This window comes from Scylla paramamosain, chromosome 1 (genome assembly GCF_035594125.1).
Source record: "Scylla paramamosain isolate STU-SP2022 chromosome 1, ASM3559412v1, whole genome shotgun sequence".
Taxonomy (NCBI): Eukaryota; Metazoa; Arthropoda; class Malacostraca; order Decapoda; family Portunidae; genus Scylla; species Scylla paramamosain.
The window spans coordinates 27,625,743-27,643,520 of NC_087151.1; the positions used below are offsets into that span (position 1 = coordinate 27,625,743).

A 17,778-nucleotide genomic window follows, 5' to 3' on the forward strand; every position below is an offset into this window, starting at 1 on the left:
TTGGAATGGTGTGTGAAATAAGGAAATGAAATAAGAAAGAGAGAGAGGTGAGAAAGAGGATGTACAAATTTTTATGTAAATAAATAAATGCTTTGGTGGGAGGTAAGTAAATGCAAAAAGAGGATATAATGTAACTTTGAGTAATAACTTGCTTAAAGAGGTAGACTGGGAAATGCCTGTTGTTCTATATGGAGGAAAAGGTGTAAAGATGGTTTACACTGAATAAAACAAGTATGTAGAAATGGATTAGAAGTATGTTTAGATGTAAGTCAGTTGAAAATATTGTAAAAAGGCAAGACCATAAGAATGACATGTTACCAGCTGCATTGTATGGTCTGAAAAATGGAATATGGCATCAGAAAAGAAGGGGACACCAAATGTAATGACTGTGAAAAAAGATAATAAATAAAAAATAAATAAATAAATAAAAATTAATTAATTAAATAAATAGGTAAAAAGAATGGCTGCCTAGGGCAGGAGAATGGAAGCCTGAGAATGCATAAATCAGACACTGTGTTAAGCATCTTTTTAGGAAAATTACCTACATCTGGTCCAATTAGCAAGTCAAATCAGGTGTAAAAAGAAGTAAACCACAACTGTTGTCTAGCCATGACATGGAGAGGCCCACGTATGCTTGCACAACTGTCTCTTGTGTATGGATAATTGACAAGGATCTGCTCTCTCTCACCTAATAGAGGCCCAGGAACCAGATGGAATTTAGTTTCCTTTTAGGGAATGTCTGAATGTGTGTGTGTGTGTGTGTGTGTGTGACAGTGCCTTTTCTCAGTCAGCCATTTAACAAGGAAACTTGCACTAATGGCATAATCACTCTTAAGATACCAGACACTTCAAATGTAGGTAAATTTTCCTCACTGTTAGAATGAGTATTTATCTACTTATCTTATTCCACCACTCCTTACATCTCCTTAAGTCCTACCTTTTGCTCTGTATACTCTACTTTATTAATTTATTTTTATTTTTTTGGTGGAGGAGGTGATGAATCATAAATTACCTGAAAATACTGAATGACATTTATTCATAAGGTGGTAAGCTTTAGAAGTAAAATATTTCTTAATTAAATTTGCACTACAACTTAAACATCATAAATTATATTATACAAAATTAAGTTTATATATGAACAAATAAGGAATGTATAAGGAATATTTGAACAAGATATTCACATTTTTGTGAAACAAAACAAAAATATTTAAAACCCACACTGCCTTACAAAGCACACCAGAAAATATAAAAATATTAAGAAAACACTGAAATACAGCTATCTTTCCAGTTTAGGATCTTCAATGGCATGTTTAGGATCACAAGTGAAAGAGACTGTTATAGCATACCTTGTGCCACGTGTGACCTGCTCTACATAGTGAAGGTTCTCTGAGCCAGAGGTGAAGGCAGATACCCGACCTGTCCACCATCAAGAAAAAAAACATCAGAAGTAGATTATCATACTACCAATTCAACTATATAAACCTACAGCAACCTCAAAAACATTAGTTTATACTAGTATGGTGGAACTACCCTCTACATTATGGCTGTTCTTTGAGCAAGAAGTGAAAGCACATATCCAACCTGTGAATCATCAATAAAAACACATTAGCAAAGAATTATCACATCAGTTGAGTAAAACCTTGCATTCTCTATCTCTAATTCAGTGATACAGCAATATTATCATGAGATGAGTATTAAGCCAATGAAAAAAGATGGTTTGGCAGCTCAAAGAATAGTAACAAAAACTGAATCTCAGAATGCTTATGAGGCTAACATTCATAAATTCTGGAAAAAAAAAAATAATAATAATAATAAATAAATAAATAAATAAATAAATAAATAAATAATAATAATAAATAGATAGATAAATGGTCTAGGGCTAGGCAAATAGGAAAACAGTGTAAAGTGCCATTCAAAAGTGCAACTCCAACCAGAAGACAGACAACAGGACCAGGCCAGGGGGTTCTGTGTGATAGCCACAAGAGATATGATTGCAGTAATTCTTTTTGACAAGCAAGCACATCATGAATTTTTTTCTTTTCAAGTTATATAAAATTATGCAAAACTGCCATATATATTTTCATCACGTAAACATATCTGTTTATATTTCACATATATCTCACAACATAGCATTCAATGATGCTTCAATGCATACCTAAGAGATGCATTTAGTATATTGTGGAATGAGATATTCAGTAAATATTATCATTCTCTGGAATATAACATTGTGATTGAAATATCTGGTATTCATGACTTCTACTGTTTTGAATATGTAAAATTATCCGGAAATATGAAAGTTTTAAATATATTCTCTCGAAGATCATGACATTTTTTTTTTTTTTTTTTTGCATTCACATGAATATGGTAACACTGAAGAGGCAATATTCCAAGCTGCTGATTGACTAATCACTTATTTCTTTCAATGTCTGGCTTCCCATCTGCTGCAGCAATAGAAGGAAATGTGTGCATTGTTATTATTTCAAACTACTTCAATAATGGAAAATCTTTGCAAACTGATACTATAACGTTACTTGCAGGATTACAGTGAACTCTCTGTATCAAAACTTCACATTTCAACTGTGAAAAATAAGATCCACCACTCTGATAGGATTCCAAAAACTTGGAAAGATGCCTATTGTGGGCAATAGGGAAATCCTTGCCATTCTTTTCAAGGTAGGCTGGGATATGGATAGTCATGATGAGATTGGTAGACCCAACCAGCCATTGAGCACCGATTGTTGACATAATAAGGGTATAGATCCCAACCATTACAGCTGACAGTGACTTCTTAAGTGGCTGGTTGTTGCACTGTAGAATCCTGTTAGAACTAACTCATTAAGTGGTAGCCTGGTATTGATAATTTCACTGATTAATCAGTAAAATTATTCCCAAGGGTCTATGTACGTATTGTGCATATACATGACATTCAAATTACATAAATCTACCAATATGTCACACTGAAATTTCCTACAAGGGGGAAGTAGCTCTGATAAGACATCATATCCTGTCTCATTGTGAAAAGGAAACTACAGAAGACAGGGCTTCCAGTCTCCTTGCTCCACAGTGAATAAGGTGGCAATATTTTTCCTACACAACTGCAGTGAATGCAACCTGGCTGTTCCCATATCACATATGTGTACAATGTATGTTAATATAATATATACAATGAATTATCTTACACTCTTGTGAGACATGCCAAAGATAAGTGTTATGGACTAAATTTACTAAAACACCACTCTTACCTCTCCGGGGCTCCACTGTTTTGTTGGAATCCTTGTCAATGAACACAAAGCGTCCCCCTTCAAACTCCTGCCCATAATCAGTTAGGTATAGTAATGAAGTGTAGTGGAATGACTCATAGGTTTCCTGAAAATAATTAACAAAATAAGATATTAACAAGTAACACTTCCAAGAAATAAACTAATCCACTACTTTTGCCATCAGCTTTCATATAATAAAATATTTCATGTAGAACAAATGATGTCAGTTAAGGAGGAATAAAAGTGAAGGTTAAGCCACTGAAAGGTATTCAAAACAAGTAATAATTCCATGCCTTGAACACAGTAAATGAGATAGTCTAGTGACAAGTCTACATCAGCAGGTGTTGATATAGCATTAAGATGTTTTGCCTAGCTATTAATGACTTCAATAGATATTGTGAAAACAAAGGAACAAATAAATTCAGCAAAATTTATACAAATTCATACACCTAGCCAAGATCCTCCTTAACCCCTAAAGGATGGGTGGCATCTATAGTTGATGCAACATAGAGGGAGGGTGGCATCTGTAGTTGACTTGAATTTACAGGGTGAATTGAGTTACAGGGTGAAATAATCATTCCTGTTCCTCTGATTCCTGAGATGAGGATAAGTGGCCAGTGACTTCCACTCCACAAATTTGCTCCAAAACAACCTCTTAATGAAAGTGCTATTGGGAGAGAGTTAGAAGTTACTCTCTCAAGCCTTGAAAGTGGTTTTACTGGAGAAAAATAAAACATTAGTAGACTGTGTTTCGCTCATGTACATTTTCCCAGCCAAGATGATTACAATTTTTTCTTGCATACTATGTGACAGACAGCAATAGTATTTCCTTTAGTGTGTCTACAAAATGACAGATTTAGGTGTTCACGTGAGTGAGTTATGGAACGACAATGGTGAGGGAAGCAGGTAAATGAGGCTTGGGGCTCCTGAGCTGGGGCCCCAGCCAGGCCGCTGAATGGCACGCACCATCCAAACATGGGGGTGAGAAAGTGCTGAAAGTTACTTCACTTGTTCACTTCACCATAGAGACACCATATCACCTAGAGTTCAGGTTTGCAGGAGACTGAAGAGGAAGGATTGATAAATGTGATGCTATTATGTTTTAAGCAATTGGTTAAGACAGAGCCGAGAAATTGATGATGAAAAATTACCTATCTTTATTGAACTGTTAAAACTAGTCTGGCTGGGAGGGATGTCCACAAGGAACATCCCCATCCTTTAGGGTTAAAGAGGGATATCCAAGACAAAATTGCAAGACAATTGCATCTCATTGTGCAAATAAATATATAGGAAATGATTCCCAGTTCCATCCCAATAGCATTATTCTTCCAGTCCATCAATTGATAACAGGTTCTAGGTGAAGACTTTTGCCACTGCTTCATGTAAATCCACAGGAGCTGTGTTTTACCTTATCAACATGAGGATGCCAATATTCATCATGAATAGTTTTAGGAGGAGCAGATGTAATTCTTGAGAAAAATGTGGGATGAGTCAAGTAGAGTTGTCCTTTATCAATCCCAAAATGGTCTGCTATCGCATGCTGGATCTTTCCCTTCACGTGACTGAAAAAGAAAAAGCAAGTTTACTATATATTTTGTGTTGAATTGTTTTGTGCCTGGATGGAAAACAGATAAAGTCAATGGTGGAGGCATAAATGAAGGGATCCAGTGCAAAATACTTTTAGTGAAACACTACTTCAACAATTTCAAATAAAAGAATGCCAAAGTTTTTTTTTCTTTTTAATGCAGGAGACACTGGCCAAGGCTAGCAAAAAAAATGGTGAAAGAAAAAAGAACACTAAAGATGCCAGTCCCCAAAAAGAACAGTTCAAAGGAATAACAAAATCACAAGTAGTATCTTAAAACCCCTCTTGAAAGTGTTCAAGTTCTCAAACTTTGTTGATTAGTGATGCACTAAAGGTACAGTCAATGGCAAAACTCATGTCAAGGTTTTGTCTGAATAAGAAAGGTAACTAGTAAAACATTATGAAAGCCTGAACACAGTTACATGCTAGTGGCTGGCAGGCCTGAATCCCTTGAATGAATATTGTCCAGATAAGGGTTCAAAGCTTCATATCTGCCACTGATGAGATAATGACTAAAGCAAACCAAGGGGATATTTGTTTCTTATTGCAATAAAGGACTGCTTTACTTAAGAAATTACTTCTTCAATTCATGTCTTGTGATTTAGACATCCCTAGTGATGCGTATCATTTGGAAGTCTTACAATTCATCAAATACAGTGAACCTCATGCGTGCCTCAGACAATGCTTTAAAAATATGAAAAGTTAAAAAAGATAGAGAATGCCACACTTGTAAGGATATGAACTATTATGAGGCATGAGGATGGTGAGTACAGAAGCCTCAGTGGCAGTGCTACCAACCGTTCCTATGACACATGGCAGACAGCACTGTAAGGTTAGCCCTTTATCAGATGTTTTAACCAAAACTGATGACATGTCTTTTGTCTTTAACTGTACATCTTGGACTCTGGCAGCACACAAACCCTATAGTCAGTGTAACGCAGGCCTAGTAAAAGGTACAAATTTAAGAAAACATACTTATCCAGGAAAATTAAATGGTACAATGTATTGGTAGTCACAGCACACAGCTTGTAAATCAATGATTTAGGTCATAGGTACAAGGAAATACAGAAGTAGGCAGGAAGTCACAGAGTTTACCAATAAAAGAGATGAAAGACTGACAATACTGTTTAATTCTTGTGTAAGGAATATTGACACTACAGTAGTGTGAGAAAAGCCAAAACCCTTATGTAACAAGGTTGTGAGAAGGGGAAGGCATACAGTTAGCAAGATCAGAAGAGCAATTAGTGCTAAAAGATAACAAGAGATGGAACTTTCTGGCAAAAAAAGGGACTGGAGAAAGTCAATTAGAAGAGAGTTGATAAATGAAATGCTTTTCATCCCATATTGATAATCATAAAATTAAATCATAACAGTGCATAACTCATTCTCTGCAAGAGAGCATTAAGAATGGAACTTCCCAATACATGAGAAGCATACTCCACACATGGGTGGACAAAGCTCATGTACAGAGGTAGGAGCTGGGGGAGGTGAGAAAAACTGGTGAAGACCACTCAAAAAGCCTGATTTCAAAGAAGATATTTTAGTGAAAGATGAGATGTGGATTTACCAGTTTAGATTATTAGTAAGGGACAAACTAAGGATGTTCAGTACAGAAAAGAGGGACAGTTGAAATACATGAAACATGAATGTTTGCTTCAGAAACAGATATATTAACATATGCTGTCACAAATTATATTGTCTTGCAGTAACTTATCTATATATTTTTTGGTCCAGTAAAATAGCTAATTATTCATCAAAAGGATAATGCAGAATATAATATGAATTCATATTCATAGAAATAAGTTACTAATATAATGAGTTTCACATTACCTGGAAATCAGTTAAGTCTGCTACCTTAAAATAACAGTTCTCTTTCACTTTTAATTACTAAGATTATTATGACAAATAAATGTGAGATGTTGCTATTACATTAATTAGACGATTTATTTGTACACTGATCAGGAAACCTATCTTCAATTTACATACTCAATAATTAGCTTGTCCCTTTTTTCCAATTATCAAAATATCCAGAAATTTAAAAACTTTAAACAGAGATTAATTAAATTTTACTGTATTCTTGAAATATATCTTGGGCTCTTTTACCAAAATTAACCCTATTTCTTTTCTGTCTCCTTTTAAGACAATCAACAAGTGACAAGTCTGATGCCATGATCCCCAGAAGAGCAGGTCCCATCTAAGTTGTTGGAAATAAAATGCTAAAATGAACTACAGATGTTTTTCTACCTGAAAAATGTACAATAATTATACACACCCTGTGAAGGTGGAGATAGGCTGAGCTACCTCAAACTTAACCCATACAGTATTAATGCCATATGGGTATTTACAATGTCCATGTTTTGCACACCAGATATGCATATAAGTTGAACATCAATACTTCAATGTCCTTGGTTCTAGTCATCCTGAATTAGCCGTTTTCTTCGATTAACAGACATTTACCCCTTGATACCTCTGATATACCTGCTGATATGTCTAAAAAGATAAACAGTGTGCCTGGTGTGCCAAAGAATGCTTTCAGATAAAACATACTGCACAGTCTGCACTCGTAGATTAAACATGTTGATGAATTCTGCTGCTCCTTCCTTGTTTGTTGATTGTTTTTTTGCACAATTCTTATGCAATGTAATACCATGGCATTTCTGGAATTTCTGCGACCAACCTTCAGAATATTCAGCAATGTTCTAAACCATACTCTCTATGAAACACCTTAACTTGTTCCATCATCATCTTACCAGATAGGCCCACATCATCATTCCTTTGCTATCAGAACCACTGCATCATTACTCAATCATGATCTATACTCTTTTCATCTACCATTGTTTTCCATATACACATCTTTTTCTTTGAATCACTGTCAGCAAAGAACTGTTTCAATTTTTCCTGGTGCTTTATATCAGAAACAGCTGATAATCCTGTCATAAAGCTTCACACAGCTGATGAACAGAAACACCACAACAGGTACAAGAGGATGACTAACAGCAAGATCAGTGGGCAGAGTGCTAGATTATGCAAGAAAAAAGAGAAAGAAGAGAATGAGATAAATGGAGCATTCAAGCAAGAAGACAAAGACTTCTGTCATGGATTTTTGGGAACAGGCATCAAATCAATATATATATCCAGTAATGAGGACACATGGAAGACCATGTAAGGGAGCTGTAACATGGCATGAGTCACAGATGTAGTATAGGAAGAAAGTATCTATAGAGCATGGTAGGTTGTGACAGTGTGCCTGTTTGCAGTTAACACTGTCTTGCTTACAGAGTGAAGCAGTATTTCAGAGTGATGGATAAATTCTAGAGTGCATACAAGACAAACTGAAGACAAATTCATAGAAAAGTATAGTGATCATTTTTGAGAGTAAGGAAGAGATGGTATTGGGCTTTACAATAACTTACAGGTAAGTGTATCAGCAGTGGAAGGGAGTGAAGTACTAATGGGAGAAAAAGATAATGGAAGAGGTGAGAGTTTAAGTATCTGGAAAAGTAAACATGTAAACATGGTGAGATGCATGGGAAAATAAAAGAGGACTGTGAAAGGCAAGTATATTATAAGATCATTTGCAAGTGTTATGAAGGTAAAAGTTGTGTCTTTGGATCTAAAGAGCAATTTAACAAAAAGCATTCTCTTACCAACATTAATATATGGGTCAGAATAGGAGTCAGAATGGAACACGGAACAGCAGTCAACAGATGCTGTGGAAATGAGTGGAGTGACAAGATGGGAGGGGAGACAGCAATGAAAGTGTGTACAAGTTATATAAGCACATGTATTTAACCAATGAACTGTGGAGGTAAAAGACTCAAATCTATTCACCATGTAGAATAACTTTAAACAAAAAACAAAAACTCATGTGTAAAGAGCCATTTATTTATATATCAGTTCATAGAAATGCAAGATACTAACAAATTCCCTAAAGAACAGCTCTCCAGGCTTTTATTATGAAAACCTTCCACATACTCTATATTCATCATCAATTACAAAAGCCAAACTTTAAAAACAAAAAATTACAACTAGACTCACCTGTAGATTTTGAAATCTTCACCTGTAAAAATTTTTCTGGATGTTTCAAGCTTGTATATGTTAACAAATGCATTGCCTTGTGACAGAGCTCCAGAGTGTAAATCCAGGATGGATGCCCCACCTGAAGACCCTCCTAAGGCAAGGCCTCGCTCAGCAATGTTACGAAGAGCTGCTACTTCGCCTGGTTTTATCAGGGAATCTGACACCATTCTACCACACTTTCTGGGAGTACAGCCTGAAAATTAATATAAATTTAACTTTTTTTTAAACAATTTACCAAAAATTCTATTGCTACATAATTTTAAGTAATGTTTACATTGAGTAATTCACTGCATTGATTGGACCATCAATCAACTTCAAGAGCATTTTATTAAAGCACATAGATTTAAAAAATAAATCAATAAAATAAAACAAATAAATAAATAAAAAAGGAACATGGTCAACAAAACATTTCCAGAAAAACAAACTTTTCATCTTCCTGGTTTACTTAAGTGGAAAATACCAATGATCATGAACAAATTATCTCTAAAAGTTATCTTCATCTTCCCACTTGGTATATGAAAGCAATAAAAGGAAGAAAATGCCATATTGTAACTTACCAATACAATAAAGTATCCTTAACCAAATTATGGCTGTAAAGGATATATAAGCAGAGAGAGAGAGAGAGAGAGAGAGAGAGAGAGAGAGAGAGAGAGAGAGAGAGAGAGAGAGAGAGAGAGAGAGAGAGAGAGAGAGAGAGAGAGAGAGAGAGAGAGAGAGAGAGAGAGAGAGAGAGAGAGTCTTGTTACTTGGTGGCATTTTCATCCAATATGAAATGACACCTTTCCAATTAATTTAATTTAGTCTGAGAAGCAAAAGGGCATATGCCCAACCTCTCTCAAGAGACTATCATCTATATGTGTATGCAGGATAAGGCAGAATTTGGCATCCAGGCAATAATGCAGCAAAGAGTTACAGAGGAGTGTGGAATAATGAGATTCAGTTCTTAATGTGGTGAAGATTAGCATATATTTTCTAATAGATTCAGACCTATTAGTTTTGAAAACAAGAATAAAAATTTTTGGTTTTTACATCAGTTATTATAAATTATTATGGCTTGGAAAGTTTTTTTTTTTATGTAAGATAGGCACCAGCCAAGAAAAAAAAAAAAAAAAAAAAAAAGGGCCCACTCAGGTGCTGATCCCCATATAGAGTTGAAAGTGTTAGTCAAAACACAGGATAAGTGTATTGAAACCTCCCTCTTGAAAGAGTTCAAGTCGCAGGAAGGTGGAAATACAGAAGTAAGCAGGGAGTTCCAAAGTTTACCAGAGAGAGGGATGAATGATTTAGAATACTAGTTAACTTGCATTAGAGAGGTGGACAAAACAGGAGTGAGAGAAAGAAGAAAGCCTATTAATAAAGGACTTTGGTTTTGGCATTTGGGAACCATTACCTTGAATGTATGCCCTTTCTAACCTCAGACCATGCCCAGGATTCGAACCTGTGCACCTGAAGACCCCTCAGCCCCCTAGTGCACATGGTACCACTGTGCCACAGCAGCCCCAAATTGAAAATTATACAACACAAGTTATAATAAGTTGTCTATGATATACAATCTGACAAAAAATTATTCTTTTACTGTTAAAGATACATACCTCTAAACTGTCTGAGTTCCTCAGCATAATCTTCTGAACAACTAATTTCAACAAACTTCTTGCCAATTTCCTCATCTTGCTTTGCAAACTGCACCTGTTTGAGATATAATTGTAGGTTATGTAGGTAAACATAAGAATGAGAATAAATGACTAAATAGTAACACTGCTGAGAATATGCATTAAGTAAATACCTGATGATATATCTGGCATCATCACTAAGGATATATGGACTGTAACTTTTCATATGTTACTCACCGTCTTGTTTGCTTTACTGAAGTACACAGCCACCATGATTGCAGTCATCATCAACATTCGAGTTATTATGCGTCGCCAGTCTATTCGGATGCCTGATCGTGCACTTTCTCTTTCTGATCTGAAAATATTGAACATTCAATGGTTATATCTACATTTCTACATTGCTGGAAAATTAAACCTTAATCACAGAAAAAAACTATTCTGTGAAATTTCTTGTTTCACATGCTTTTTACTTCAAAATTTTATGCCTGACTTTTCTAATTTACCAAACTGTCAAGACCACTATAACATGCATGTGGCATCCTAGGACATGTTTGTCCTATTAGGAAACTCGTAATAAAAACAATACATCCAATCAGAAAGTTATAAATGTATACCAAGTCAGGAGTCAAGAATATTTCCTCCCACAATTCCACCAAAAATGCACTACACTACAGACTGAATGACTACAATTTCACTTAGATACCCCATTAACATCCATAACAATAAACAAATGATAATCATCAGCAACAGATTGGAAAGGAGTTGAATTTGAACAATTTCTAAGCCAGCATTTCTCCTTGCAACAAATTATCTCACACAAGATCCCAAGGCAGTCTTATCTTTCTTGGCTATTGTTAGTTGTACAAGGATCAATATTTAAAAAAACTGGCTCTTCCTGAATCCCACCCATTGTCTATAGCCTTCTTCGTCCTCGAGACACAGCTCCTGCAGCAGATGTATCATTTCACTTTGCTTCTCTCTCCTTGCGAGCCATTTCCTCCTCTATATTCTTTACTTTTTCCTTGTTTCCTTACATTAAGTGCCACTAGGACCAAAGCAAATGAACTATGAGTAAAAACTGGGATGTAGAAAGAGCCATCAGCCATATTTATTATGGAAATGCATCAGTCAAGACTGCAAGACAGAGAGAATGTGAGGCAAGTATGAATGAAAGACTATGGTAGTAAGTCCATGTATGCTAAAATCCACGATTTTATGACCAGAGATCCATGGGAAATTTGTCCAGTGTGATAGCTAACTTGGCAGACTGCAACAACCTTGGCATGGCATGCTGGCAAGACAACAGAAAGGTGTGGCATAGCATCAACAGTCACTAGTATCTGACTGGAGAAGGATGGCTGAGGCTCAGTGCCAATGTCAAGACCAACATTGCTCCAATCTATGCTACACTGACTCAACTTTCATAAGAAATCTTAAATTGTTTTCTTTTGCTTACCACATAATAGGTGAAATCCGCAATTAAAACATGCTTCATAGCAATCAACTGTAATTATGTTTTTTATTGCCTTTTCCTACAATTTACTCATTGATTTTGTATTCTAACTATTAATCTTACTCATCATAATCTATTCCATTTCTAAAGATAGGAAAGGAATAGAATTTGAACAAGCAAGCAATTTCTCCCTATAAAGAAATATTAATCCAGGAAGTATAGTGAACTGCACAAATGATAAGCAATATGTTTGGAAATTATTAATGCCATTACATAAAAATAGAAAATCTCTTGAAATATGCTGGATCCTCTTTTCAAAGTTCAGTTCTTAAAACTGCTGCAAATGGTAGAAACTATGAAAACTCAAAACTGACTACAAATTCATAAGTTTCTTATATTATAATATCTAAGTACAATATGGATGCATGTATGATACGATCTTTCAAAGAAGTATAATCATTGATTACAAGAAACTGCTGACAAGAATCTTGCTGAAAATGCGGCCTTACCCATTTCTGGTATCTGATCTTGGAACAGCATTGGTGCTTCCAGGTGACTTACGATTGGTCCTCTGCTTTACAGTCATGATGACACACTCAATAAATAACTTAACCACAACTTGTCTTCGTGCTCATGTGTTTGGCTATGTATCTCTCCTGGATTCTGGAAAGAAAAAATCATAATCCCATTTTCTACAATCAACAGGTTGAGGGGTTTACTCTCAATAGCTCAAGAGAAAATGTAATAATGAAAAAAGTTAATTTGGAAAAATCAACATTATGTACAGTCAGCTTGCTACTTGATGAAGCACCTTTTGTACCTATATTTCTAACAAAAGCTACACCTGTCATCTTTTTTTCATCCCAGCTGTCATTAACTTGAGATGCCTCTGACATGTATCTTGGGCCTATTTTCTTCCTCTTCCCCTCTGCATCCCTTTCCTTTTCCTCTCTTCATCCCCCTTGCTTCTTATACCTCTCTCTCTCTCTCTCTCTCTCTCTCTCTCTCTCTCTCTCTCTCTCTCTCTCTCTCTCTCTCTCTGGCAATTAAATTTATTTCATAAATTAAAAAAACAATACTTATGGGTCTTTTCTAATGGCAGTCCAGTTACTAAACAAAGGTAGGTATAATGTAATCTAAGTTGTTCCTCAAACTCATGATACAAGAGACAGGATAGCATCTTGAAGGCTTTATCCTCCCCCCCCCCTCTCTCTCTCTCTCTCTCTCTCTCTCTCCAGAAATTAATCCATAAACCCAAGGGAATGATGACCTCTCACCACCATCCACATGCACCATGCATGATGTGTGTGTGTGTGTGTGTGTGTGTGTGTGTGTGTGTGTGTGTGTTTTATATTGTAAAAATTGTCTTGAATGATTAGGCGAGAGAGAGAGAGAGAGAGAGAGAGAGAGAGAGAGAGAGAGAGAGAGAGAGAGAGAGAGAGAGAGAGAGAGAGAGAGAGAGAGAGAGAGAGAGAGAGAGAGAGAGAGAGAGGTATGAGAAGCATGGGGAATAGGGAGAGACAGGAAGGGAATGTAGAGAGGGAGAGTAGAAAAGGCACGCATAAGATACATGTCAAATGGCATAATGAGAAGAATCCAGTGGGGCCATTCATAATCTCTGGACTGGTCTAGTGAAGAGGTCTTAGGGGGAGATGTGAGGGTTGTCACCAAGAGGTGACTGTTAGCATGTCTGCTCATCAAGTGGAAGGTCCTGGGTTCAATTCCCAGGTGAACCCTCTACTCTAATGGAACTCTATAAAGTTGAAGTTATGGTTAGGAACTCCATAAGTTAGTATTAAGATTAGGAATCCTGTAGTGTTAGAGTAACAGTTATGAACCCTATAGCTGGATAATAGTTAAGGTTAGGAACCCAGTGGGGGTTAGAATTAGGAATGAAAGTCCCATAGATCTAGCAATTGAAGTTGCTGTAGAGTTGTTTAGAGTTTTGGGATAGTAACCCCATAGGGTTAGAGTTGGAGCTAGGAACCCTGCAAGGTTACAGTTAGGATTAGGAATTATACAAGATCAGTAGGGTTAGTTTTTGTTCAAACACATTAATTTTTTCACTCAAGTTTTTCTTTCTTTTAATGGTCTTTGTATGACAAAACCTGTTGTAAACTGGTTTCTGCATTTTTTTTTTTACCTAATTATTCTCTTCATCACAGCTTCACCCACTATCACATTCTAAATATCAGTATAGATAAAAACACAACAAAATTAAATGGATTAATGAACTAAAGTAGGGACTGACCACACTGGCTTATAAAATGTCCCTCACTGTCACGCAGCCCAAGGACCAACATATTATGACTTCACTGGTCCTGCATGGGCAAACCTTCTCAAACTCCCTCCTGAGCAGTGTTAAATAGCATATACACTTGCTTTGTACACACTAAAATCAGTTTCCATATTTTTGGGGCATTGGTAAAGTTATAATGTTAAATAGCGATATTGTATGAAACATATTTAATAACTGTGAAAGCCAGTTAGTACCTACGTTTTCAACAAGAACTGATGGTTAGGAAAAAAGTGACAAAACTGCAATTTTATATGAACATAAAGGAAAAAAATACACATTCACTACTTTCTCAACTCACAGGCCGAAAGCCTCTTCGCCTTGCCACAAGATTAACCGTGAAGACACCTTTCCATCAATAGGACTCAAACTGAATGATTACCTTAATTTTCTTTATCTGTTCTCTTTGATCCACAACTCACCGTACTAACAATTTCCACGGTGGTGGACTGGTCCAGTCCAGTTCAGCAGTGGGAGTGGGATTGCTTTTGTAACGGCTCCCACTTATGTAGTAATGTCTTGTTTTGTCAGTCTTTTAATCTTGTCTTTTTCTTTATCTTTTCTTCCAAATTTGTGCGTGTGTGTGTGTGTGTGTATATATATATATATATATATATATATATATATATATATATATATATATATATATATATATATATATATATATATATATATATATATATATATATATATATATATATATATATTCTCTCTCTCTCTCTCTCTCTCTCTCTCTCTCTCTCTCTCTCTCTCTCTCTCTCTCTCTCTTTTCAGTTGGTGGTGGAGGGAATGGTGTGAGGTGTGTTAGGTAGCCTGGCACAACGTGACAATACAGTTGACAGGCGGGGAAATAAGGGTCGCTGTTGTGCTGAATCGCTCCCAGATCAATTTTTTTTTTTTCCCGGGAAATCCCACTGCGTATGGGCACAATATCGAGGAGAGCATCAAAACATAGCCCAGGTATTTTATATATTTTACGTATTATCAACTACTCATTGAGGTTTTCTTGACAAATTACTATTGCTTCATTGTATGTGGATATGTTAGGATAGGAGTGGAGAAAGTAAACAATGGTGAGTGAAAACAGAGCACCAAAACTTACTCCCTGTGCAAATGTAGTCTTGCCACCATATCACCTGGTCCTCTTGCATGGTTGGGTCCCCTTAGTCAAAACCTGACCAGCTAACAAGCACTCAAAATTCAAATACAGTACCTTTGGTACTGGGGTACCAAAGGTACCCCAGTTCCACAAACACAAACATCTAGATGGACAAAAGGACGAATAGAACTGGTCATGTATCTATAGTAGTGTTTGTAACATATAAATGTGCATGACATGTACATGTACTTCCTCCTCCGCATCTCCAAAGCTAGACACCGACAAACAGACTGGTCGAAACACACACACACACACACCCAGGGACCCAACACTGAGGCGGAGTTGAAGTGGGAGAGAAGTATGGTGAGGAGGGACACGAGGGGTAGTAGGGGGCAGCATTAAATATGGGGGCGCTGCCCCCTTAAGATACGCCACTGTGTTTGTGTTTGGGAAGCATTAGTCTTAACTCATTTGCAGTGTTTTATTTTCTTGCTTTTTATTTTTTTTTCCTTCCTGTTATTATTATTATTATTATTTTAGGTAGTCGTATACTCTCTCTCTCTCTCTCTCTCTCTCTCTCTCTCTCTCTCTCTCTCTCTCAGCAGCCGTAACATATATAACCTAATGTAATGCCCAGAATAGCGCCATAGTGAAGTGGTGACTGGTTAGTTACCGGGGTGTGATGCCAGTGAGTTGACATAAGCGGGAAGGTAGGTGGGGAGGGGATGGGGAAGATATTATTTGACATAATTTTATAACATGTCAGCTTTTGCCGGTGCTGTGCGAAATCCTTGAGCTGCGATAATACTGTTGACTCGAGAGAAATCCTGAGCTACCTTTAACATCAAAATTAAGATCAAGAAGCACGTGGTTTAGAGAAATCTCTAGGTTCCTTGCACGTGCATGCCCAGGCTGTGAGGCTGCGAGACCGACTGCCATTTGTAAAACATGGAGGCTTCCCCGATATAGAGACGTAGTGACAGCAGAGTTCTATGCCCTCCACCAAGCCCCGATCTTCCTATTATTATCAAATGATGTTTCGAGGTATAGCCTTTGCAACGGCACCCCTTTTATCCTCAGTCTCATCCACACCACCCATCAAGAAAGCCAAGCTGTCATTTACATAGACTCATTCCTCCCTACATCTTATCTTTCGTCATTTGCTTTCCTCCACAGCTCTGGTTAATATAGAGGACTCTCCACCTCACTACAGGGGATGGGAGATCATTTTCCGATCTTGCATTAGGGAAATGGCATTGCTGACACTGCTGCCAAGATGGCCTTGTCGGACGTAAACATCACACAGCTTCCCCTTCCTCTTTCCACCGCAAGACGCCTCCCTCAGCTCTCAGGTGAGCCAATCCTTCTGAGACAACACAATAGTGACGTTTTCTGCACCACGTCTATGGGCCAGTACCGCAGGGACCTCTCCCCACACCTGTGGGTGAGGAAACAGTCCCGTATGCTAGATGTAGCTCTTACCCGTCTCTTCACACATTGTTCAACTGAAGGTGCCGTTGAAAAGCCAATTCCTTTCGTCAAACAGCAACAACAACCTGCATCGCCTGTGCCTGGCCCCAGATCCTCAGTGTCCCTGGTACAGAAACACATAATAAACAACAGAACTCTTCCTGTTGCAGTGCCCCCGCTTCCACTCACATGGTGCCTTGCTACGCAGACAGTTCCTAGCCCTGTGGTCGCCAGCTTTGATCTGCCCATCTTGCTGGTGCAGGCGTCCATCCCTCACAACGGTCAGCTGTGATCCGCCTCACATTTGTCTTCCATAAAAAGTCAGGTCAGCTGCCACGCCTGTGATCGTATTGTTACGAAAACGGTAGGATCTTAACTGTCCGGATTCACCCGGCATTGACGCTACCCAAGACGCGTCACTACTTGTCAGGATATTGGTTATATATATATATATATATATATATATATATATATATATATATATATATATATATATATATATATATATATATATATATATATCACAGTATCTGACTTACCAAGTCACATGGGTCAGGTGTCCAGGGGCCGCACGGGTTTACTCAACTCTTAGACAACTCATAGAGAGGCAAGGGCGGGTATTGGCAAGGAAATCACAACATTCCTTGTCCAGTTTATTTAACACCTCCTTTAGGCCCGCGGCTACAAAGCAGACTCAGCTTGCTGTGTGCCCACAACTACACTCAGTCACTTGTCTCAGACATTGCCCATGCTTAATTTATAGACACAATAATTCACACACTCACATTCATACACTTGCCTAGCTAATATAGGTAAAACTATGCTAACTCATACACTCATGTACTCTGAATAACAATACCATGCCTCATTCACAAAATATACATGACTGTTTGATACACAGATGCCATCGGCATTCCCCTAGGTG

The 17,778-nt window shown here is 37.2% G+C and overlaps 3 protein-coding genes across 17 annotated transcripts in view; 2 read left to right on the forward strand and 1 right to left on the reverse strand.

Annotated features, from left to right (window-relative positions):
* Positions 1-7,071, forward strand: part of LOC135102647 (zinc finger protein 513-like) — a 57,187-nt gene extending 50,116 nt beyond the window's left edge. For both annotated transcript variants that reach the window (XM_064007977.1, XM_064007987.1), the window contains one exon: positions 6,986-7,071. In XM_064007977.1, the coding sequence (XP_063864047.1) occupies positions 6,986-7,017 (32 nt within the window). In that variant the 3' untranslated portion in view covers positions 7,018-7,071. The remainder of the gene's footprint in view (positions 1-6,985) is intronic.
* On the reverse strand, positions 1,020-14,860 carry LOC135102630 (2-oxoglutarate and iron-dependent oxygenase domain-containing protein 3-like). 3 transcript variants are annotated; one of them, XM_064007916.1, is made up of 8 exons: positions 14,707-14,860; positions 12,498-12,651; positions 10,773-10,890; positions 10,518-10,611; positions 8,884-9,118; positions 4,669-4,822; positions 3,243-3,366; positions 1,020-1,416 (listed from the first exon to the last, which is right to left on the reverse strand). In XM_064007916.1, the coding sequence occupies exons 2-8, from the start codon at positions 12,572-12,574 to the stop codon at positions 1,277-1,279; spliced, it is 942 nt and encodes a 313-aa protein (XP_063863986.1). In that variant the 5' UTR covers positions 12,575-12,651; positions 14,707-14,860; the 3' UTR covers positions 1,020-1,276. The 3 variants fall into 3 exon arrangements, with proteins under 3 accessions (XP_063863986.1, XP_063864002.1, XP_063863994.1); XM_064007932.1 differs by having other exon boundaries at positions 14,716-14,853; XM_064007924.1 differs by having other exon boundaries at positions 14,667-14,817.
* Positions 14,861-15,086: 226 nt separating this feature from the next.
* The window catches only part of LOC135102657 (oocyte zinc finger protein XlCOF26-like), a 23,692-nt gene continuing 21,000 nt past the window's right edge, over positions 15,087-17,778 (forward strand). For 2 of the 12 annotated variants that reach the window (XM_064008090.1, XM_064008081.1), the window contains exon 1: positions 16,842-17,178. The gene's annotated coding sequence lies outside the window, so the exon portion shown is untranslated. Of the gene's footprint in view, positions 15,245-16,470; positions 16,736-16,837; positions 17,179-17,778 lie in introns of those variants that run through there. The other 10 variants (XM_064008011.1, XM_064008050.1, XM_064008032.1 and 7 more) reach the window with 10 other exon arrangements.

Excerpts from the sequence above, each read along its gene's own strand:
- LOC135102630 (XM_064007916.1), bottom strand. The coding sequence starts at position 12,574 with ATGACTGTAAAGCAGAGGACCAATCGTAAGTCACCTGGAAGCACCAAT. Across the intron at positions 3,367-4,668 it reads GGCATCCTCATGTTGATAAG|GAAACCTATGAGTCATTCCA; the intron begins GTAAAACACAGC and ends AATTATTTTCAG. Across the intron at positions 1,417-3,242 it reads AACAGTGGAGCCCCGGAGAG|GTCGGGTATCTGCCTTCACC; the intron begins GTAAGAGTGGTG and ends GATGGTGGACAG.